Raw genomic sequence first — 25,716 nt, 5'->3', positions numbered from 1 at the left:
AGGAAAAACCTGGCAATCTACTTCCCAAAAAATGATGACACACGAGGTCTCCATGAGTCGGAGTCAACTCTATGTCAACTGGTTATTGGTAGAGGCCTCAAGCACTTGGAAACTGAAGTACACAGCCAAAAGACCAAAAACACTTAACATTTGTGTAGCACATTGTACAGTGTAACCTGTGAGGGCCAGGACTCCACAGGATTGCCTTGCTTTTCCAGGTCTCACAAGTTTTCTGCCTTTGACGGGGTGCAGTCTTATCATTTTTCTATCGTTCTCTATTAGTGGAAAATATTTGAGTTTTCCTTCTCCGACAGGTTTCCACCTATACAGGTTCTGACTTTCACAGATTTTACTGTACCTGACAAAATGATTAAATCGTTTGAACCACACAGGAACCCAACCAGCTGAGTACGGAAATATTAACTATTTTAATTTTGTAGATAAGAAGATAGGGTCAGAGAAGTTGAATAACTTGCCCAAGATCACAGAGCTCAAACCCAATTCTTCTAATTTCACATTCAGCGTCCCCCTTTTTAAAAAGCCATACCAAGTTTGTCTGTCAGAGCCTAGACTTTAACGCTCTGAGGAAGCAGGCAGTTCTGGATTCTGTTCACATATGGGAACCCTGACAGTGAAAGGGAGCGTTCTCTATCAACATGTAGGCCCAGCTGAGGCATTCTGAACTATTCCATAGCCAGCTTCTTCTCCACCTCCTACCCCATCCCAGAAGGCTCACCAAGATGCTCTGGCTTTCACCTGGCACCAGGACTGATGTCACCACCTAGCATCAACGAGTAGCCATCAGATGTTTACATGGCCTCCTCAGCAGACTGGATCTAGACTTATGTTCTCTCCTACTATGGGCATTTGTGATTGGATTGGCAAACCTGGTCTCCCCAACTCATATAGTCCTAGACAAGTATGTAGTGACTTAGGTTGATCAGTTCCACCAGCCAAAGTCTCGTGCTATCCATTCAACTAGATTAAAATAAGACTTATAGTTACTTTATATTATGCACTTATTATATAAGCCAGGCATGGGGCTGAATGCTTTCTATTATCTGATTTAATCAGTACCCCAACCTGATTTGGTGGGTTCTAAGATTATGCCCATTCTACAGATGTGGACAGTGAGGCTCAAACAGGGTAACTGCTTGAGATCAAACATCTAGTGTGTTGCAGACTCCAGTTCCTGTGCTCTCAATCTCAACACTGTACTGCCTCCTTTAGGAAAAGAAGTCATCTGGATTGACACAAGGTGAAGAGAACTAGTTAAAAGGCAAAATAATCCCTCTGTCTGTCTCCCTCTCTTATGTGCATGCACACACACATACATTACAAGAACAAATCTGAGTTGACTAAGTTACTATCATACAGTCTTGGTGAACTCTCTGGAGAAGAAACAAGTGTTTTTCCAATGAAACATGGAGCTGTATTTACTCACAACATGAGGGCATTGGCTCTGTAGGATGGATACTTCACAATCTGCGTTTTCTTGCCAAAATCTCATAGAACAAATTCTAATAGGCAAGGAGTGAAATGAATAAACTGCGAGGCTGACTTTATCCCTCTCCCCAACCACTGGAGACAGGGAGAGGAGACAAATGCATTTTGCCCTGAACAAAGGGCAGCATTTTATAGAACCTGCAGTCTCAAGAAGACTGCATCACTTGTAAACAGATTCGCTTCTGATTCTGCACACATATCTTTGAAAGAAATCCCACATTCCCTGATTGTCAGCTTTATCCCTGTGTTTTCAAATATGAAAACCTTTAGTCTGAAACTGGTATGAGCAAGTAGTGTCTTTGTGTGTGAGCACTTCCTGTTTTCATTCCATGATCAAATATATTCTTTGCAGCACAACTCAGAAGCTCTTGAAGGTGGCAAGTGGAGGTGCCTGAGAGCTTAATTGAACACACTAAGGGCTTCTTGGTGTGGAGGAGTTTTTCATGGTTATGAATAAACCGTTAGCCCAGGTCTTTATTTCTTGCTGTTTCTTTCTTTATCTTTGAAGGCAAATAAAAACAGTTGTAATGGCAGGCTTACTTTTATGATATCATAATCTCTGAGTGTTCGTGAAAGGAATATACTTCCCTGAAATTTCCCTAGGGTTTTTTTGTTTGTTTGCTTTGTTTTACCATTGGGCACATACCAGCAAAACCAATACATGTCCATCGGATTCTTTCTTCGATCTTTTCTTCTCTGCCTGAGAAGCCAGGCAGAGTCAGCAGCCAACTGAAGGGGTATAATATAGATAGAGCTTTTGCTACTTGAACTTCTAAAGAAAAATATATACACACACATATACATATTTCCTTAAAGTTACCGTGATTTTTTTAGAAGCATTTTTTTAAAAGAATAGTTTTGAAAACTGGTGGTTAGAAACTAGAAAATAATTATTTAGCACCAGATTAAGCAAATCCAAAGTGTTTAACTCTGAATATGGAAATGCTTCAACATATCAAATAGTCTTTTGATTTTTCCTTAATGCTACTTTGGATTTGGTTTAAATATTTTTCTCAATATAATCACTTAGCTGCAAGTTTATCACCTTCACCCCTAAAGCTGGAATTTGAGAGACTATTTTAACTGTTACAGTTGTAGTGGAATTTGTTCTTCCAAGAAAACTGAAGGTTAATGATTTTTGTCATATTGAGACTAAGACTTAACAATTGCTACAGTTAGCCTTTGTTGAGGTGGGGTTCTTTTTTCCCTGGGCCTTTTGAGGTATTCAGAATAGGTGACAATAGCTTGCAGTTGAGAACATATGTAGAGAGACCCCTGTGGCTTATTGGAAAAAGTTGCTCCATGCTGGTTGGGTGTTTGGAAAAAAAAAAATACAACCAGAGTTCTTTTATGTTCGGCTAGTTAATGAATGCATGAATGTCAAAATGGGCCAATGGCCCATTCAGGGGGCAAAGCCTTAGCAGCCCCCTTCTTTAAGAACACATCCTGAGATACAAAATACATTTGCTTAACAAATTAAAATAATGAGATAATTCAATTAGCTTCTTTTTTAAAAAAAGAAAGAAAAAAGGGTACATCGGGGATTATTGTAATACAAGAACAGGTCATACTGCACAAAAGAGAACAAACCAGTTTGAAAAATGTTAAAGAGACTAATAATGAAGGAATGCACATTGAATCCTGCACTTGCAAAGAAATTTACATGAAATAATAATTTAGACTACATCTATTTTCAGTGAGCTAGAGCCAACATTTCACTTTGAAAGTTGAAATTAATTAAATGACAGAAAATATATATACTGGGGCATTTCTATTTCCAAGAACTTCCTCATGCCCGCTAGTGCACGAAAGAAAAGAAGTCTAAATTAACATGTCGCTAGTGAGGGGTCTCTATTCTTGGTTTCTGGGCTCAGAATTACAGCCGACTAAATCTTTCAGATCCACCAGCTCATTAAAGATGGGAAAGTAAAAGTTTTACAGGACCATCCTCATCAAAGTTACTGAACCTCTACTCTGCAGCTGGGGTGAAGGCAGGATGAAAAGGGGGAGGAATTTCAAAATGGGAGCTGAGGAGAATCTCCCTGAGACACAAGGGAGGTGCAGGCAAGGCAGGGGAGGGGAGCAGAAAGGTTGGGAGACAAAGCTCTAGGAGAAAGTAATAAGAGGGGCAAGTTGTGAAAAGAAGGTCACAGGGAGGAGAAACATAAAGCACTTACTGAAAAGTAAAAAGAAAGAGGGAAGGAACAGAAGGACGACCGACCGTGAGGCTGGGGCACAGCAATGCTCTTGCTAGTGATACTCCTGAGTGCGGAAGAACCAAAACACATGAGGCGGGATCCTGCAACTTGTCCCTCTCATTTTAAAGATGCAGAAATGAAAGGTCCAGAGCACTTCGTTGACTTAACTGAGGGTCAGAGAAAAGCTGAACGTGAAATGCAGGTTTCCTGGCTCCACTGTTCAGGCTGTTTGAGTCTTCTCTCTCCCCACTCCAAGGGCATGCGTTAATTAAAAGTTTTAGTTGGGCAGAGAACTCAACACCAAGCCTTCTGCACTTTTAGGATGGGGGTAATGACTTGCAGTTCATTTGCAGCACCTTACACGACCTGTGCAAGCATTATCAGTGCGCTGGAATCACTGGCCACACACGCGTGCCAGGGGCACAGTCCTGGACGGGGAGGTGGGAGATCAGAGATCCACAGGACAGGTGTCAAGTGCTTCTGACACTTCCCCGTGGGGCTCAACTCACAGAATATCAGCAGTGAACGGAACAGTTGGCTTGAGGAGCCTAAACCTGTTGCCGTCAAGCAGATTCTGACTCATAGTAGGACAGAGTAGAACCGTCCCGTGGGGTTTCCAGAACTGTAATCTTTATGGAAGCAGACTGCCACATCTTTCTCCCAAGGAACCACTGGTGGGCTCGAACCGCCAACCCTTCAGTTAACAGCCAAGCACTTAACCACTGCACCACCAGGGCTCCTGGTTTGAAGAGACAAATATAAAGAAAGTCTTCTCTACTGCAGAAGCAGGAAGGCTTAAAATAATTAAAGAAAATGGCACTCGCTCCATAATCTGCCCCCTTCCCCTTAGACTCTGAGCTTATTGATGGCGGAGGTTATGACACTCATATGCAATTGTTAAAGGCGATGATGATTTTAGCAAAGTCATCATAACATGGTGGAAAACACATAGAATTGGGGATTAAGAAGACTTGGGTCCTGGTCCCAGCTTGACCTTAAGTTAATTACTTCCCTTTCTGGGTCTCAGTTTCCTCATTTGTAAACAGAGCAGCCAAATTCTCTAAGGTTCTGCTGCTCTGTGATATTGGTTTTGATTACTGGAAGTTTGAAACAGGTGTAGGTTTTTGCTTGGAAAATAGTGGCTGAAGTCTGTTTTTTGGGGGGGGGCGGTGCCAAGAAAGGCGGAGCATGAAGGGAAATGGAGGAAGAGAGGCAGCCAGGTGAGCTCGTGGGGAGAGAACAGCTTGCCTGCCATCGGTGGCTTCCTTGGCTTTCTTACTTGCTACTCTAACCAAACAAACCTTCAGTTAAAAATGAGAAGCCCCTCCCCTCACACGCACTCGACTTCCAAATTAAAAACATTTTACAGGTTAGTAAATCTCCAGCTGAGGTGATGTAGCAAAGAACAGCTGTGAAGTAATTTTGATAATGATGAGAATAATAACCACATGGCAAGGTTCAGGGCTTTGCTGTTGCAGCTTCAGTGCTCCTGAATAGATAAAAGTGATTAAATACTCCTGATTATCCCTGACCAATATGTAATGGATTTACAGCCCTTTCAATTAGTCAGTATTTGCTTAGGACTCATTATTTTGTCTTTGGTTAAGTAATCAGCCCAGAGACCGCATGTTCTGTCTAATTCCTCTGAGCCGAGTCAGCGAAGGGCCCTGACCTTTGAAATGGCCATAGCTGCAAGGCAAGAATAACCACGACCACGGCAGCAGCATTGGCTCTCCCAGCTAATCCTGACACCACACGCCAGATCGATATACCTCAGTTTGCTACTAATGTCCTAACATCAAGATGGCCGATTTAGGAATGTGAACCTATCACTTTTCCCTCCCCGCACCCGCTCCACCCCTTGCCCTTTGTAGCTCTGCCAGAAGAGCAGATCAGCAACTACCAACGTAAATAAAAGTGGAACCTTGTCCTGGACCCATGACACTGTAACTAATGTCATTCAGCATGGCAACACACAAGTTGGATAATCAAAGAAGACCTTCTGCTTGCAACGTGCTACTTTATTTTTAAGCGTTAGCATAAATAGAATGGCCTGAAAACAATATTATAGCAAAAAACATCCTCCGAAATTTTTACCATCTTCCCCAGATTTCCATATGAACAGTAAAATAGAAGAATGCCTCGTTCCCCTGTCAAAACGTATTGTAATTTTTTTTCATGAGAGAGCTTATAGCCAACTGTATATACCGACACATAAAACTGAATGCAAACAGGAAGATAAATTGTTACTTAAAAAAAATGTCCCACATAGTTAATCCGTTCCCAGAAGTGAATAGGTCTAGCTTTTAAGATAACAGACTTGAACAGCTAAAAAAAGAATCTTTCATCTCCACCTCACAAACAAAGGTATTATAGCACCTATAACCCTGCTGCGTTTGTCACACAAATACACGAAATGTTTAGAAGAGGCTTCGACCATCAAAGGTGCACCTGACCTCTGAGATTGGACATGCATGTGGCAAGGTATTCTTTTTGCCTCCTAGAGAAGGTTGCTTTCGTTAAAAGTGTTATCGGCAACGTTTATGGGCTCATGGGCTCCTTGCAGCCATTTCCCTTGGTTGCAGTTCCATTATCTGAAGTTGCTCTTGTACCTTTTAGCACAAATAACAAATTTACTCACATGTACTGTTTAAGGGCCTACACCATTTTGAATAAGGTCTATTCTTGGCCCAGTAAAAAACAAAAACAACAACAACAAAAAAACACTGCTACTTTCTGGAGGATGCTCTTTGGATGGTGACAGTTGGTAAAACCTTAAGTGCTCTGCTAGTCATCCTATTTCCAGAAAGAAAAAATAGGCACCTTATTAAAATAATATGTATGAGCCCCTATAACTTGCTTAAAAAAAAAAAACCAAACAAACCTACTGCCGTCAAGTCAATTCCGACTCATAGCAACCCTACAGGGAGAGTAGAACTGCCCTATACGGTTTCCAAGGAGCAGCTGGTGGATTTGAACTGCCAGAGCTCTTAACCATTGTGCTGCCAGAGCTCCACAACTTGCTAGGAGAAAGCAAAACAACCAAAACTTTCTCTCTCTCTCTCTCTCTTTCATCTTGACTTACTGTGAGATGCTGGAAGAGCCATGCTCTCATGATATTCGTTGCTACTTTGGGGAAAATGCCTCTTTTCTTCTGGCGTTTTTTGTCCTTGTCCGGATCATCGTCGTCACCTGTACCAGGTGAAGCTACACTGTTGTCTAAACCATCCCCTAGTGGAAAGAAATAAAATACATTAAGAGAACACACAGAAAGGGTGCCATCCACGATGTGCAGCTAATGATGGGTTCAGCTACGCTTGTTGAAAGAAATCCATTAAGCGGGTATGTTTTCTTTCATTAAAGTATAATTGGAGACACAAATATGTAAAAGACAAAATTAAACCAGGCCTCTTCAAATGTTAATTTTGTGTGTCTCACACTCGCCCATATCATTAATTCAATTATAATTGTGTCCTCCGACACAGCGCAGTAGCTCTTTGTCAATTATGGAATCCAATGTGGGAAAACTGCCATCAGAAAAACCCATTCGGTGGAAATGCATCCCCATGCCCATAGTGAACACACACTGTAGGGTAATCAAGTTAAATGTTCTGTAGTCTATATATTCTAGGCTGCCTGCATAGGTGACAGTAACTGTGTCACTGTTCATTGCACATAACACACTGTCTGCTCAGTCCCTCCCAGAATGGTCACCTCCTTAGCACGCACGTTCACGCACTCCTCATATGACACTGCACTGGGTATTTGCATGACGTGAAAACTTTTAGCTTTCTGCACCACTGATCATTATCATTAAAAAAAAAAAAAAGATACACATCAAGGTAGGGTGCTCACTTAATCAGAAGTTTCTATCAACATCTTTCTCTTCTGTGCTTTTCTCTGGCATTAATTGTGCATTAGCAAAAATCATTTACTTTTAACAGTCATAGTTATTTTTTCTTGCCCTCCGGCAAAAATGCCTTGAAAGCCTGCCTGGAGGGCATCTAAATTATGTATCTGAAAAACTCTTCCGGCAAGGCATTGCAGGACCCCTACTTTCTTAAAATTCATCCAAGCACGTCTTCCTGTTTTTGGGAAGGCATCAATCAAGAGCGGCAATATATGCCATATTCCTACATTAATATTTGAACTAATAACTTTAAAAAAAGGAAAGAAACAAGATCCGACTTGTGGCATAATCAAATGCAAAATAAATGAAGAATACGGGGACACCACTGGGGCTTTATAGATGGCTGTGTTTTCCTTGCACATCATTAGCCTGGAGCCACACGAAAGAGGAAAACAGAGAAGTGGAGAGTTTATGCTTCCTGCTGGTGTTTAAGAAGCCGGGGTCCTGGAAGGACATCTGGGAATTGCGCTGAGATGGGGGGGTTTGTAATTTAAGAATAGACATTCATTAGCAGTAAATGCCATAAATCCCATGCTAAGTAAAAACCTTGTCCAAGAAAGCCTAAAACAATAAACTCTGTGCTCAATGTAGCCTGAGCTAGACGCTCTGTAGCTTCTCAAGGAATGCTATAGATCCCTCAGCTCATTCCTCCACTGGTTCCCTCCCCTCAGAGAGTTCTATCAGACACACACATCCTGCTACCGGGCCACTTCCCTTCTAACTTCTGGGTCTACTCTGTGAGCTTCTCTGTACCTGTTCTTCCCCTTTCTCGGCGGGGGAAAAAAAAAAAAAAAAAAACCCTCAACCTTCTTTGACCAGAGAAGCAGAAAAGCCACAGCAAAGAGCTGGCAGATTAATTTTATTGACATTTCCATTTTCACTGCAATACGATACCCTCCATCACACGGAAGAGATGACCCTCACTATTTACAGACTGACAGGCCACTTCATTACAACCACCCTGCCCCAAGGCAAAGCAGCTCCCTTCCATCTGCCCAAACACTAGAGCATGACCCCGAAGTTGCTGTTCTCTTTTTCTTTGCCTTCTGTTATGATAAAAAAAAAAAAAAAAGGCCAGTCAAAGGGACCCCAAATAGTCAAAGAACTAATCAGGGCGCAGCCAAACAAAAAGCATTTGGCTTTTTGAATACTGGATACATGGAATCTAGTCTTCATCTGTCTACCCCCACCCCCCGCACGCACATGTACACCAGGGGGTTGCTTGCACAAGGAGACACACACACACTCACTCACTCAAGCTTGCGCGGGTACACGCACACTCTTTCCACCATGCCAAGGAACTGCTGCAAGGCAAATTCTCACCCACACTAATGGTTTCTGACTGCTCCTTGGCAACCCTAGCATTTTAACCTGGGTGGACGTGCTCTCCAAAATACAGACACTGGCGCGATCTCATCAGCTGTTCGTGTGACACAGATGGAGACTGGCTATTAGGAGCTAGGCAGTGGGCCTTGGGGATCTGAGGTGCTGTTCTGTAGCCTGAGGCGATTTTGAAAAGCAGTACCCGGAGATGAGGAAAAAAAAATTCACACTGCAAGTGCAAGTTTGAAGTCCGTCGGTCTGTCTGTCTACCTACCACGGATAAAGATATCTTTGTCTCTTAATGTAAAAACTATGTGGGCTCTCGGAATGTACATTTCATGTGATGTATGTACGGAATATCTCTTCCTTCAATGTCTTCCAAATATAAAAACATACTCTGTAAACAATGCCTGTGTGTATATATCTCTTCCTAAGCACATATGGTTTCTGTGTATATGTTTAAGCTGAAATTGTCAGGATTTTGTTAAAATCTCATTAAGATTTTTTGATAGATTTTTTTGAAGACCCTTATTTTAAAAGGTTAATGGCTTAAGTGAACGAAGTTCAACAAAAAAAGGCATTTGCCTTTTTAACCCAATCAATGACCTTAAGAATGAGAGCCTTTCCACGGTGCATTTTCTCTTACTTAAAAGCAAAGAGGGCCGGTAACACCGTCAACCTATATGATTCACTATATTTAGCTCAAAAAATATATATGTAGCTAGATTGTGCATTCTTTGATGATTGGCTTAAACTAGAGAAGATGGGAGCATTACATGAATTTTAATATAAAGGAGTCCATTTTATATAAATATTGTAAAATACAGGAATTTAAATCCACTGTAACAAATAATTACAATGAAAAACACGTCTGTTTTTATATGAACAACTAGGTATCAGACACTAGATTTTTCAATTATTAGGGGGAATTTTCTTCTCCCAAATACGACAATAAATACCATTTTTTTTGCCCCAATGGTCTTGTGAGCCAACTCCAGCACAGAGGAATAACAGCATAAAGAAAATTCTAAAAAGGCAACTGTGTGATCTGCAATCTAAATTAGAATTTTGCCAATGATGCTAGAGTTAGTAACTCAGTGGATGTTGTTTTCTTGTTTTAAGCTGCGTGCGTGTGTGCATGTGCGTATGTGTGCACACGTGTGTATGTGTGCACGTGTGTGTGTGTATGTAAGAGTTGGCAATCCTTGACACATCTGCCAAATGAGTTCATGTACTGAAAAGGGTGTGTCTGCCAGCACGTAGACCAGCGTGCCAAAGGAGGTATGTGAGGTATTACTGTGTGTCCCAGCATCCGAAGCTATGATTCACAACTGTGAAATCCTTGAGGGCAGGAACTATTTCTTATCTTTCCATCTTGAGAGGATGCCTCTGTTGCTGAGTGGGAGCAGAAACCTAGGGATGGTCTGCTGAGTGAGTGAATGAACTAGTCAGTGAGCTTATTCAAGGTACAAGGAAAGATGGGCAGGGCCTTCCTTTCTTTTTGACAATACCCACACTTTGGTAACTGCACTTGTTATAATACCTAAGGGGTGAGGGATGCTTCCTCTGGCGTGGCTGGGTGTGTTGCCTGTGTGCACACAGAAGTTTCTAATCATGCCAGGGAACGGTGTTTCCTTCAAGTTTGGTGCCCGCTAGGGCCTCTATGAAGGGCTGATCCACAGGCCATTCCCTCAACTTTACCACCTTTGATAATGAAAAACTAAATAAAGAAATATAAGGTATGCTTCCTTTAAAAAGGCCTGGTGATGCAAACAGTTAAGTGCTTGGCTGATAACCAAAAGGTTAGCGGCTGGAACCTACCTAACAGATCCACAGGAGAAAGACCTGGCAACCTGCTCCTGTAAAGATTATAGCCAAGAAAACCCTACGGGGAAGTTCTACTCTGCCACATGGTGTTGCTATGAGTTGAAATTGACTCCATGGCACCTAATAACAACAGCCCCTTGACCAAGGATTATTGCTGTTGTTACGTGCCATCTAGTTGGTTCCAACTCACAGCAACTCTGTGTACAACAGAGGGAAACACTGCCCAGTCCTGCACCATCCTCACGATCGTTGTTATGCTTGAGCACATTGTTGCAGTCACTGTGTCAATCTCTCTCATTGAGGGTCCTCCTCTTCTTCTCTCACACTCTACCAAGCATGATGTCCTTCTCCAGGGACCAGTCCCTCCTGATAACATGTCCAAAGTACATGAGACAAAGTTTTGCCATTCTCGCTTCCAAGGAGCATACTGGCTATACTTCTTCCAAGACAGATTTGTTCATTTTTTTGGCAGTCTGTGGTATATTCAACATCCTTTACCAACACCATAATTCAAAGGCATCGATTCATCTTAGATCTTCCTTATTCATTGCCCAGCTTTCGCATGCATAAGAAGCAATTGAAAACACCATGTCTTGGGTCAGGTGCACCTTAGTCCTTAAAGGGACACTTTTTTTTTTTTTTTTTTAACACTTTAAAGAGGTCTTTTGCAGTAGATTTGCCCAATGCAATGCTTCTTTTGATTTCTTGACTGCTGCCTTCTATGAGTGTTCATTGTGGATCCAAGTAAAATGAAATCCTTGACAACCTCAGTCTTTTCTTCGTTTATCATGATGTTGCTTATTGGTCCAGTCGTGAGGATTTTTGTTTTCTTTACATTGAGGTGTAATCCATTCTGAAGACTGTAATCTTTGATCTTCGTCAGTAAGTGCTTCAAGTCCTCTTCACTTTCAGCAAGCAAGGTTGTGTCATTTGCATATTGCAGTTTGTTAATGCGTTTTCCTCCAATCCTGATGCCCCATTCTTCTTCGTATAGTCCAGCTTCTTGGATTATTTGCTCAGCATACAGATTGAATAGGTATGGTGAAAGAATACAACCTTAACACACACCTTTCCCCTTGTTCTGTTTGAATGACTGCCTCTTGATCTATGTAAAGCTTCCTCCTGAGGACAGTTAAGTGTTCTGGAATTCTCGTTCTTCAAAATGTTATCCATAATTTGCTATGATCCACACAGTTGAATGCCTTTGCATAGTTGACAAAACACAGGTAAACATCTTTCTGGTATCCTCTGCTTTCAGCCAGGATCCATTTGATATCAGCAATGATATCCCCTGTTCTATGTCCTCTTCTGAATCCGGCTTGAACTTCTGGCAGTTACCTGTCGATGTACTGCAGCAACTGCTTCAGCAAATGATCTTCAGCAAAATTTTACTTGCATGTGATATTAATGATATTGTTCGATAACTTCTGTAACTGGCTGGATCACCTTTCTTTGGAATAGGCATAAATATGGATCTCTTCCAGTTAGTTGGCCAGGTAGCTCTCTTTCAAATTTCTTGGCATAGATGAGTCATTTAATTCAAATAACTAAGGATATAGTCTAAATTTTGGCCAAAGACACTCAAAGTAGCTGTGCATTACTGGAGCATATTGTGTGTGGCTGTGGAAAGGAATACTCGGAAGTGACCTAGATCATCCAGGGAAATTCTTAAAAGTACAGGTCCCAAGCCTCATCCCAGACTTATTGAATCAAATATCCTAGGGCTAGGACCAGAAATTTGTATTTTTAACAAGTTCCTTGGGTGTGCTTATGAACCCACCTAGGCTTGGTCCTTGAACTGGGTTTTGGAAGCCAGTAAATTAGATGACCTTCTAATGTGAAATGATATTCAACCTAAGGACAGGTATGAACCCACCCAGGCTTGGTCCTTGAACTGGGTTTTGGAAGCCAGTAAATTAGATGACCTTCTAATGTGAAATGATATTCAACCTAAGGACAGGTATGTAGTTAAAATTCTATTTTACTCCTACCATCGAGGTTACTAGAGCCTTGGTGGTGCAGTAGTTAAGTGACATGGCTGCTAACCAAAAGGTCGCAGTTTGAATCCACCAGCCACTCCTTGGAAACCCCCTAGGGCAGTTTTACTCTGTCCTCTAGGGTCGCTATGGGTCAGAATTCAATCAATGGCAACAGGTTTTTTTTTTTTTTAAATTGGGTTTACTGGTCATGGTAAGCACATGATCTGCCCCTTATCCACTGTAGGAAAGCCCTATCATGCTCTATCACATGTACTGGCCAACATAACATAACCCGTCTTAATTTTGTGGCAGTGAGAGTTCAATAGGAATAAATAATCTTTATAACATTGGTTCTCAAAATGTGGACCAATGGCATCAGCATTAGCTAAGAAGTTGTGAGAAATGCAGATTCTAAGGCCCACCCCTGATCTACGGAATCTGAAACTCTGGGGGTGGGGCCCAACAATCCTGGTGTTAACAAGTCCTTCCGGTGAGTCTGATGTTCACTCAAGTTTGAGAACCACTACTGCCGTACAGCACAGGGACAATGCCCTTAGTCCGCTATCCCTAGTTGATGTTGCTTCAAACTCTGAGTCTAATCTCTGGGTCCTCCTGTTTTAAGACTTTAAAGTGTTTTGAGAGCATCTCTAGCTAGATTTACACCTGTGCTCTAGAGCTTTCCACAGCTGAACACACTATGGGCATTGCTCTGGTAAGTAGCTCCCGTATACTCCTACCTATAAGAGCAATACTGGAGAGAGTCTAGTTGCAGGAAGCTAAATCCTGGGATACCATGGGTATCCAGGGGTAGACATAATCCATCTCCATAGCTGTGAACCCAGTGAATCAAGGAAGGAAATGTGCACACAAGAGAGGATCCTCAGAAGATTCTGAAGCAGAATTTTCTAATCTGTAAAATTCTTGCCATAAAACTATGTGGGCAAAAGGACGTCACTTCCTTTCATTGGCATATTGTCTTATTTCATGTAGCCAAAAATCTGTCTATATTTTAGACATCAGTTGGTTGGTTTGGAATAAACCAATGATAAGAATAGTGATGATGTGCTATGATGAGTTCGATGTCACGGATGAGGTCTTCTTGCCTATCAGAAACACAATGCGAAAACCAAGAGGGGGACCAGTCCACCTCCTTCTACTTACCTCACACTCCCCAAAAACACACATTTACCAGTGAGAAAACTGAGGTGAGGAGGTTAAAGCCTTGCCTAGAATTCTATAGCTACGTGTGGTCAAGATTAAACTAGAACCCAGGCATGGCAATCTCAAGTCTGATGTTACTACCACTGGTATTCTCACATTAATAATGTAAATGATCTTTTAACTTTTCAAAACATTGTCTGGTTTGAACCCTGTTATCAATGACAAATCCAAGCAAAGCTTGACCCTACAGGTAAAGGCCTAAGTGCAGAGGGGAGATTAGTTCTGGGTCCAGGTGGTTGAGACTGAGCTAGGGCTGGTCTACATTGGCCTTGACCTTAATTGTGGGAACTTTCCCCCAAAAAGCCAGCCAGTTCCTGGAGCTGCTTCAGCTCTTACTCAGTACAGCAAGGGTCTTTGAGACTCAGGATTTTTATAATAGGTTTATCATGGGCCAAATAGACACCTTGAAATGGAAAGCATGCGACTGACCTCCAGAGCCCAGAGAGAACCAGTATCTCTTGGGCTTTGATACCATCACTGTGCAGCATTATTAACAATTCACAAAACTGTGACTAAAAAGATACATTCACCTCTTTTAAAAGCAATCTTTAAAAGGTAGGATAATACAATGTTTCTACGATACTTGGCATACTGTCAAATAACAAACATCTAAAACTGACCTCTCAGTCATGTATCTTCAGAAAAATAAACAGTAGAAATGAAGATGTACTTTGGCTAATAGTATTTGTACTTCCATTGAGTAACTTGATGGTGCTTTATTTAATCCTTACTTCTCTTTTTTTTTTTTTCTCTTAGTTTTGGACCAAATTTAATGGTTAAAGACAATCATACCAAATACATGTTAAGTAAGCGAAGAATGATATCTCCATCTGGAAGATCACAGCGTTTTTTTCCTCCCTCTTTTGATCAGTGGAAACTCACCATATTTATTATCTCATTGTACAATGTAAATTCACTAATACCATTTGTGTGTGTGTGTATGCACACATGTGTATAAAACCCAGTGCCGTCGAATCGATTATATATATAAAGAAAAAAAAATTTTTTTTGATACATATATATATATACACATACATATCTTTATCTTCCAAACAACCTATCTCCAGGAATTAAATGTATTTATGAATATATATTGATATATGTCATATGTGATTATAAATCTATATTATTATAAATTATATCTATATTACCATAAATTACATATAATATATAAAATATATTGTAACATAATCAGGAGGTTAGAAAAATTGTAGCTTCTTAAATTATTCACCAATTTGTACATAATTGTTTAAATATATTTTTAAATAAACTGATATATATACACACACATACATAAATATGTATGTATATATAGACATATACGCATACATACCCCAGTGCCATCGGGTCGATTCCGACTCATAGCAACCCTATAGGACAGAGCAGAACTGCACCATAGTTTCCAAGGAGCACCTGGAGGATTCGAACTGCCAACCCTTTGGTTAGCAGCCGTAGCAATTAACCACTACGCCACCAGGGTTTACTTATATACATATAAATATATATACTGTAGTCAGACACACGCACATATATAGATACAAATTTATACAGTTTTTAAAACTTTTTTATTTAATGTCAACTTTAGGATAGTCCCTTTTTCTACATCAGTTCTGTATCTCTGGAATATTGCTTCCTCTTCTTTATCGACACTATTGTCACTTTTATGATCATCATTCCCATAGGTAGCTTTCACTGAACACCTGTAATGTTCCAATTCTCATTTATTTAGTCATTATGAGACATGAAAAAAATAACTCCTATTATCAACTCCACTTTACAGATAAGAAAACTGAGACTCAAAGAAATTAAGTAACTTGTCAAAGATCACACAGTTCGTGGCAGAGTATCCTCCAAAACCCAAGCTCACATCCTCTGACCAGTTGGAGGACAAGGACATGTGAAGAGTAAGATGCTTCTTAGATCCCTAGCAAAGTAAAGTTAGATCCAGCCTTGTCCTCACTGCTGAAGTCCCTGGGTGGTGCAAAGGGTTATCGCACTTGGCTGCTAATCAGCAAGGCTGGAGGTTCAGGTTACTCAGAGGCACCTCAGAAGAAAAGCTTGGAGATCTAGCTCTGAGAAATCAGCCACTGAAAACCCTATGAAGCACAGTTCTACCGTGACATACAAGGGGTCATTATGAGTCGGATTCAACTCATCAGCAACTAAAACCTCAAGAGTGAGGCCTTGCATAGTCACATTTATGCTTCGAAGAGAGAGCGGGTGACAGCACATTTAAAAACAAATATGAACCTAGAAAGAAGCAAATGCATGTTTGTATACAGACGGGTATATCAATTATCTACAGGGTTACTATCGTTTCGACTCAACGGCAACAAGGTGGATCTAAAGTTCAAATTAAACACAAATTTTGAAACAGGAGTATCTGTTGAATTTTAAAGAGCTTTCTGAGTCAAGGGATCTTTTCAGAATTTCATAGCTTTAATATTTTCCCCTTGGCCTGGAATGCCCTTTCTCTTCATTCTTTCCTTTCCCCCTTCCCATTCTTCTTTGCCAGGCAAACACTCCTATTCAACCTTCAAAACTCAGTGCAAAAAGAATCTCCTGTATAAACTTTCCCCCAATTCCCATTAACAAAGTTAGTGTACTCTGCTCTCTACCTCCTCAGCCATTCCTATCTCCATTATATTTACTTTTCTGTTTTGCAATTTATCTGTTTACTAATTTGTCTATCCCACTTGACTCTAAGTTTTGCAAGGTAGGAGCTGTGTCTTATTGATTTCTGAATTCCATTCCCTGACACAGGGTAAACACTCAAATATTAGTGGGATGGACAAATTAGTGGCAAATGCCTCTTGACACATTACTAGGACTCTACAGGATATACCCTGCTTTGAAGACAGTGCCCATGAAGGAGACTTCCTGGCCTTGGTAACCTGTTCTAGTGCTCACCAAGCCTTGGGCTCCTTCCTTCTCCCCTTACCCTGTGGGCACTGGTCATAGCATGCCCAAGCAAAGTGCTTCACTATGCATGAATATGCATCATCTACTTCAGAAATGGTCCCTACACATCTGAGACACGTGTCATATATCGTTTATGAAAGCAGTACTCCATCTCAAAGCTGCCCCCTTCCAATGGAGAGTGCTGGGATATGCCGAGGAGGGTGCTGCTCACCACCCAGGCTGTTCAGATCACTCGGAAGCATTACAGTGAAAAACGAAGTATAATGTAGCCGTGGAATTTCAACACACAGTCTTTGTGAATGCGTTTTCTGTCATCATTTCTTTCTGCTTTTTTTTCTCTTAATATAGTACTCTGAAAACAGGATTAAAATGTACTGAGAGGCAAAAGAGATTTTCTTTCAGTGGTTGTCAGGGACTATCTTGGAGGAGTTTAATTTAGGGCACCCCACTGAGAAACCTGCATCAGGGTTTCAAATGAGTTGCAAAAAAAAAAAAAAAAAAGCTTTTGCCTAGTTCTGTTGGAGAATATAGCCTTGCAAAACTTGCTCTCCAAGAACCCAGAGCAAAGTAAATCTTTCTCCACTTGCAATTTACCTTTTTTTTTTTTTTTTCCATATCTGGGGGCATGGGGGTAGACCCAGGGAGGTGGGAAGGGTGAGGGGCGAGAGGTGGGGTGAGGGGCCAGCAGCGAGACCTGCTAATTACTGATCTCTTTTACTCTCCCGCTGTGCTTAACTGTCTGGACACGTTAAAGGGAAATTTTTCTGTGATTTTTCGAGTGACTAGTTCATGGCCCACTAGCACGGAGGGAAGCAGAAGAGATGACATGCTTTCGTTTACATGCAACATTCACTAACAGTGTGGGTTTTCCGACATTAAAGAGGGAACAGTGACCCAGGCCACCTTTTTCACACTCAAAAGAGCACTGAAAAAACAAGCCTTCATCGGCTTACCTCAGGTTTCCTGGTCCAGAACACCCTCCCCCCGGGGTCTGAGCAGAAAGGGGAAAAAAAGAGGGGATTTTATGTTCCTTTCTCTTCAACTTTTCAGGCGCTATAAGCAGCATTTAGCAAATTCAGCCCCAAATGGCTCCAAAGGCTCAGAGCTGCAGGGGCTCGTTCTTTGTTATCCCTCCTCTATTTACACAGGATTTACGCAGCCTCTCCACTGAAGAGACCAAAAGCACTTCCATTCTCACCGGCTCGCCCGGGATTGTGGCCCTGGCAGCTTCACCCTGGCCGGCGAGGAGAGATTTCTGCAACCTGGAGCCGGTAACAAGCTGCTCACTACCCGAGAGATCCCCAGACAACCTGGCCCGCTTAAGCAGCTGCAGATCGGACAGGCCTATGGAGATGAGATAACTTTGCAGAAGAAAAATGAAACCCCAGCCAAGACTGGAGAAAATGTGTGTCCAGAGACAAATAACACGAACTTTAAAATATGCATCTATAGGATATAATGGAAAGAGGTGGGTGAAAAAAAAAAATCAGACTGCAGCTTGGATGAAAACCACTTCACCCACTGGTTGGAAAAATAAAGTGTAAAAACAGACAGATGGACACATATGTAAATGTGGCTGTGTTTTAGGCTTTAGCTGGCAACGTGAGTGCCGTAGTATAGTTTTGCACGCCTGTATTTTCCATATCATGTTGAATCCTGTTAACTGTTGAAGGGAAACATCCTTATACTGGTCCTTGACCAAATCGGTCCCCTCAATTTACCCTCCAGAAGCCATAAAATGGCTTTGTTTATTGACTAGAACCTTCTAATCCTTCATAGCACAAGTGAACGTAAGTTTCCCACACTCTTAGCCCAGTCTTCACTTAATTTGGTTATTCTTATTTGAAATATATGTATATTTAATTATTTTACTTACGAATTTAAAAATACTCCAAGAAAGGATACCACAGAATTCTCTGAATTCTGAATATTGACTGAAGCCAGTAGAAGAGTATATTCTCTACTCTTTTGCCATCACAATTCAGCAGATTGCTTAATCTCTGTGGTGGAGGATAAAAGAATGTACTGGCTACTCAGTTACCTGATAAGCACATATAAAAGTACCGAGTATTCTGAAGTTATTAAGTTATTCACAGTACATCATAATAAAGCTCTTCTGGGTACTCTAATGATTCATTTTTAGTGATCTCTCGAATGCCCTTTTCCACAGTTAACACTCGGATTTTATTAAGGCAGAAAGCAGGGACAAATGTCCACTCAAGTCCCAGCTCTCAAATTTGACTCTACTTGCCACTACCCTACCTCCAGCTAAAGCTTTTTTAATGTTCTGTTCACCTCCCTAGAGTGGCATTTCAGCTAACAGAGTTCACAATCTTTCAGCCCTAAACACAGAAGGCTGCTATCTTCGAGTCATCCTAGGAATGTGACAGATACCATCATCTCCCTCCTGCGATACAAAGAACCAGAAAGAGAGAGAGAGAGACCAAGAGAAGACCAAGCTGATCAAGTTACCAACAGCCCAGAGCGCCCCTCTCAGAAGGTTAATCTTTGAACCAGTAAATGTTATAATTAGGAGCCTTGAAGTTGGACTGGGGCTGGCCATTGAAATAAAGACCCTAAAAGAGAAAGTATGAATGGAACACATCTCTTTCACCTAATGGTTTGACACCAGGGTCGTGATTTTTATGGGGAATTATACAAAAATGAGTTGTTAGGATATATGAACCTCTTTCCCACATCTCTTACAGAAGAAAAAAGGTGGTTGGGGAGAGATGTCTTCCCAATTTCACTTAGCTATGCTTCAGTACAAATTGTGAAAATTATGCAAATAACAATTTTGGCACCTTTGCTAGAGGAAAACATTATTAAATTATGCTCTAAGTATTTTGTCTGCTTTAGTAATTACTCTCATGTAACTGTAAATATAAATAGCTGTTATTCTGTTTAAATTTTTAATCATGCAAAATATTGTCACACAAAATGTCCTTCTGTTGCAGCCTAACTGGGATTTTCTTTTTTAAAATATCCATATTTAACTGAAGTGGGCTATTTTTAGCATTGTAAAGTGTTTTAGTAAAGATAGCTGGCTAACATCTCTGAATCAACAGGTCCTTTAAGGAAAGATACGCCCTTTTATGCTTACGAAAAGAACTTTCTACAAGGGTCCATTTATATAAAATACATATTTAACAATTTATGCTAGAATATAATTATGAAACTGGAATATAATTAGTCTGTTTCCAAGGATGTATTAGCTATATCATACTTCTACCTTTCAGGCATGTACCAATAATAATCTCATATTAACTATGGGATTTTACTATCTTACTGTCTTTTCTGCATACTTTATTAAATGAAAACACTCAATATATACTAATAATAAAATTTGTTAGGAAGAATAACAAAAAAGCAAAGTTCTATCTGTAGCAGATAAAAGAGTCCTTCCTTTGTTACAGTATTTGCTATCTAAAACAAAAATAGGCACAATATAATTGTATAATAGAAAACTTGTGATCAGTTTGAACTCTTGAGATGATATATCTCTGTGAATTTATATCAGTAGATAGTATTTCAAAAATAAAAACAACAACAAAAAGGTTCTTAGAATATTTCTTCCGTTCTGTCAATGATTATAAAATGAAAACAATAAAATATCTTGTTTCGCAACTGACATCATTAAATACCGCAGAACAAAAACCCTTTATCTTAAGAGAAAAGAAGCCATCTTTATAATAATGATAATGTTTACTAAGATAACTAGATTAAAAGTTTTCTCAACATTTCCCTTATGAAGCTTTTAGGGAGCTGATCATAGCTAAGTATGCAAAAAAGAACAATAATATCTACAGTGTTGATAACTAGCTTTGGGTGAATTTTTTTTTTTTTTTACAAGAACACTTTCTATTTTTTTTTACTCTGAGTAGGCAATACTACAACAAAGAAACAATGAAATAGTGATAATTTATCCACGATCCCAGCAACTAAACAAATCAATAATTTTTATTTCAATCATTTAATTTCAAATATCCATTCTCATTCTTGTCTTTATACGCACGTATTGGTACAAGGAGCCCTTGGTGGTGCAATAATTGTGAGCTTGGCTGCTAACCAAAAGGTTGGCAGTTCGAACATACCTAGTAGCTCTTTGAGGAAAAAGACCTGGTGATCTGCTTCTGTGAAGATTCAAAAACCCGTTGCCGTGGAGTCGATTCGAACTCATAGCAACCCCATGAAGATTACAGCCTAGAAAACCCTATGGGGCAGTTCTACTTTGTAATATCGGTCCCTATAAATTGAGAATTGACTCAAATGCACCCCAAAACAATGTACAGCCACATAGTTTTACTTTTATGTTCATGGATCCATGGCATTCAACAGAATTCATATTATAATGTAGTAAAACCTGCAAAAGCTGACACCTATGTAAGGGGGAAACCTGCCAGAGAAGGAAAACTCAAATATTTACCACTAAAACCAATGATAGAAGAGTGGTAATACTACTCCCTGTCAAAGGCAGAAAACTTGCCATACCTGGAAAAACAAGGCAGTCCCTTTGAGTTCGACTATGGGTGAATATTTTTTAACCATGAAAACACCAGATTTGGAACACTTTTGTTTATGATTAGAAAATTATATTTTGTAAATTATTCAGAAAACATTTCCACACACAGAATTTCCTAATATAACTTTCAATCTTTGCTTAAGAAGTTTATGAACTGGATTGCTAATGTCTTTAAAAGTAGCTACTATACATCCAGGCATTAGATTTATTACAATTTTTTAAAATAAATCTAGTATTATGATTTGGCAACTAGCAGGTATGTTCTTATAATGTAACTCAAATAAATATCCCAAACACATATATAATAGTCAAAAGAGAAACAAATGATATGAGTATTTAATAAGAATAATCTAAAGTATCGTATGTTGCTCATTCTTCATATAAACCAAAAAAAAAAAAACAACCAAACCCATTGCCATCAAGTTCATTCTGACTCACAGTGACCCTATAGGACAGAGTAGCACTGCCCCACAGAGTTTCCAAGGAGCGGTTGGTAGATTCGAACTGCCGACCTTTTGGTGAGTAGCCATAGGTCTTAGCCACTATGCCACCAGGGACCACAAATGCAGAAGCACTTTAAGGGTACACTTTAAATGGAGAGTGACTGCTAATGGGGACAAGGTTTAGTCTGGGGGTGATTAAAATGTTCTAAAATTGATGGTGATAATGGTTGCACAACTCTGAAAATGCACTAAAAACCATCAAATTGTACACTTTATTCTTTTAATTGCATACTTTAAACAGTGAATTGTATGGTATTTTAATTATCTCTTAATATGGCTGTTATATTTAATTTTTTTTTAAGAGTACATTTTGCCCTCCCTTTTTTTATACAAAGATGCATGCTAGAAGAAATAATGAAACCTAGTAGCTGAATTTGAGAGTATCCATAATCTTTTCTGAATTGTTTCAAAACAATGTGTTTTCACGGCCACTTACTAATGTCTTCTCAGCACCTTGCATATGGACAAGCATATGTACTCGAAAACATTTGGGATGTATTTTATACTGTTTATGTTACAAAGATATGCATTATGGAAAGTAGATTGACTTTAATACTAAAATTAATCCTTCTCCATTCTAAAATCCATTTCATCAAAGCAGAACCCTGGCCCAAATGATTTATCTCTTTCAAAGTTTAGTTTAGGACTCCCTGGGTGGTACAAACGGCTAAGCACTCAACTACTAGCTGAAAGGTCGGCAGTTTAAACCCACCCGGAGGTACCTTGGAAGACAGGCCTGGTGATCTGATTCCAAAAGCTCCACTCTGCATACATAGGGTCACCTTGAGTTGGAATCAACTCCATGGCAACTAACGACAACAGCGTGTTTAGTTTAACACCCCTTAACTCCAGAAGACTTCCACAGACCCAGATGCACATATACGCACACACCACTCCTACATTTCTTCCACTCAGTTAGAATGCAGAGCTCTTCAAGACAAAAACGATACCTCTTACTTTTTTCATATCACTCTTAAAACTTTGTATAATGTCATGGATGTAGCATGTGCCTAGCCTTTTATTGAACAGATGGATGGACGACTCTCTTATTCCTTGGGATGTGGTTTTATTCTTTGTGGGTTTCCATCTAAGAATTGGACATAGAAGCTATTTAGAAAGTCAGTCTCTAAGAATTGAAAACCAGCCCCAGAGTTTGATGTTTCATAAATTCCAGAGGCATTAACTTGTGAGATACACTGCCTGGAAGAAGCAGCTTATTGAAACAGACAATAAACAATAGAGGTGCCCTACATTTGGAAGAGTGCCCTTCATATTTGTTCTCCTTTCTTTTTCTAAATTCCTGACTTCATTCTATTTCTCTGGGGAGCTGTACTGAACTGTTTGTACATGGAAGGCTCACTCCTGACATGTCTTCTGCCTCTGTCGCTCCACTTCTCCCAACATAAACCCTGAGGCACATGTCCCTAGGGGAAAAATGGTGATGCAATGGAAGAACCTTGCGCTATAGAATAAAAGAGGTCTTGGATTGCATTCCCAGATCTATTTCCTACTGGTTGACAGTGACCTTGGTAAAGTGATTAATCCTTTGAACTTCAGTTTCCTTATCTATGAAACGGAGAGAATCAGACACACTGACAGGTTTATTGCGAAAATTAAACGAAATACTAAGAGTAATAGCTATTTGTTAAATTCCTACTTTGTACCAGGTGCTTTATGCTTATTAACAAATTTAGGAATTTTATACACAACCCAAAAACCATTGCTGTTGAGTCGATTCCAACTCACAGCAACCCTATCAGACAGAGCAGAACTGCTCCATAGGCTTTCCAAGCAGCCTGTGGATTCGAACTGCCAACCTTCTGGTTAGCAGCTGAGTTCTTAACCACTGCACCGCTAGGGCTGCTTATCCACAAAATATAGCCTCGTGTAGTACCTGACATAGGGAAGGTGCATCAATGAACTTTGGTTATGTCCTTTAAAATGCACCAATATCAATGGATCAACAAAAATGTGGTATATCCATACATTGGAACACTACTCAGCAATAAAAAGGAATGAACTACTGGTATACGCAACTTGTTGAGGCTCATCATTACGCTATGTGAAAGGAGCCAGACACAAAAGACTACGTAGTGGGTGATTCCGAGTACATTAAACTCTAGAAAATGTAAACTAATATAAAATGACCAAAAGTAGATCAGTGGTTGCCTGAGTACAGGTGCAAAGGGAGGGATGGGCTAAAAAAGGGTACAAGAACATTTTGGGGCCTGGTGGAAATATACAGTATTTTTCTTATGGTACTGATTGCATGAGTGTCTACCTCTGTCAAAACTCCTTAAATTGTGTACCTCAAAAGTGTGAAGTTTTTGTACATCAATTATACCTCAGTACAGTTGATAAAAATAATGTTAAGCAAATGAAGAGTTAAATCTCCATAAACCTCCTGGCTGGCATGAAACAAATTTTAGTGAAGTATAGTGAGCAATATTGGAAAGAGGAAGTGAGGGTTCTCTCTGTTATTGCAGTAGCGTTCTCAAAGGATGAAATGATTTTGGCCAGCATTTGAAAGATGCTGTGGGGAGAAGCCCAACGTGATATTTATAAACCTGTTAATTTATACTATGTTCTTTAACTTCATGAAGACATAAAATGGATGGTGAGAATGCATTCTGCAGATTTCACTGAAGAATATTTTCCTCCATTGATCAAATCCCATTATAAGAAATACTGTTAACAAAGAGCTATTCAAATTGAAAAAAAAAAAAAAAGTACCAATACTAATTAAAAAGGTAATACTTTTTGATAAATTATTTTCAAAAACTCTTTTGGGGAATTTAGAATTAATCCATTCCTCCCAGCATAAGATTTCCTCACACTGGAGATCGTAATCAATTTCAGAGGAAAATGGCACCACTCATGATAGTCTCTGAACACACTTAAGATTAAACATTCACGGGAAATATAGAATTAATACTAACCTTTGCCAGCCAGCTCCGTGCCTTCAGATAATCTCTAAAGCCATCATATATACATGGAAGAGAACTAACATTTGTGAAGCACCAAGAATATACCAGTCACATTAAACCAAAAAGCAAACCAGCTGCCACCAAGTCAATTCCGAATCATGGTGACCCCATGTGTGTCAGAGCAGAACAGTGCTCCATAGGGTTTTCAATGGCTGATTTTCAGAAGTAGATCGCCAGCCCTTTTTTCCAAGGTGCCTCTGGGTAGAATCAAACAACCGATCTTTCAGTTAGCACCACACAGGGACTCCTCCAGGTATATTAGGTGTCATCTAATCTGTAGAACAATTCAGAGTTTGTCATTTTTAATTCCTATTTAACACACATGGAAGCTGAAGTAAACAAGTTAGAAACTTGTCTAAAGAGTCATACAGCTATCCAGTAACAGAGCTGGATCTTGAACTCAAGTCCATGTGATCTATTGAACCACACACAGCCTCTATTCCCATACATACATTCATATATATACATATATATATATATTTTTTAAGTGGAATGGGGGGAAATAAGAGCCTTATGGCTTTGATGGCAGGTAAACCTGGGTACATGTGGCTACTTCCTAGTGACTGATCCTGGTCAAGTGATTCATCTAACTTTTGAGATATGTGACATTTGACTCAGATAACAAATAAAGGTTAGTTTCATTTCATTCTCACTTTTCCAAATTTCTTTCCTTCATTTTAATGACCCATTCACATTTAAAAATACATGAAAATAGAGTCACTACAAGCTGAAAAACACATTTCCTTAAGAAAACAAAACTGTTTCTATCATTTTTCCAGAACTCATACTTCAAAAAACCAAAACACCATGTTTGTCAC

The 25,716-nt window shown here is 39.8% G+C and overlaps 1 protein-coding gene across 2 annotated transcripts in view; it reads right to left on the bottom strand.

The window, feature by feature from the left end:
- The window catches only part of MEIS2 (Meis homeobox 2), a 230,917-nt gene that overhangs the window by 154,209 nt on the left and 50,992 nt on the right, over nt 1-25,716 (bottom strand). For both annotated transcript variants that reach the window (XM_003418646.4, XM_003418648.3), the window contains exon 8: nt 6,790-6,935. In XM_003418646.4, the coding sequence (XP_003418694.1) occupies nt 6,790-6,935 (146 nt within the window). The remainder of the gene's footprint in view (nt 1-6,789; nt 6,936-25,716) is intronic.

Source organism: Loxodonta africana, chromosome 10, assembly GCF_030014295.1.
Source record: "Loxodonta africana isolate mLoxAfr1 chromosome 10, mLoxAfr1.hap2, whole genome shotgun sequence".
NCBI lineage: Eukaryota > Metazoa > Chordata > Mammalia > Proboscidea > Elephantidae > Loxodonta > Loxodonta africana.
Note: the sequence above shows the minus strand (reverse complement) of the source record. Positions and strands in the feature narration are given on the sequence as shown.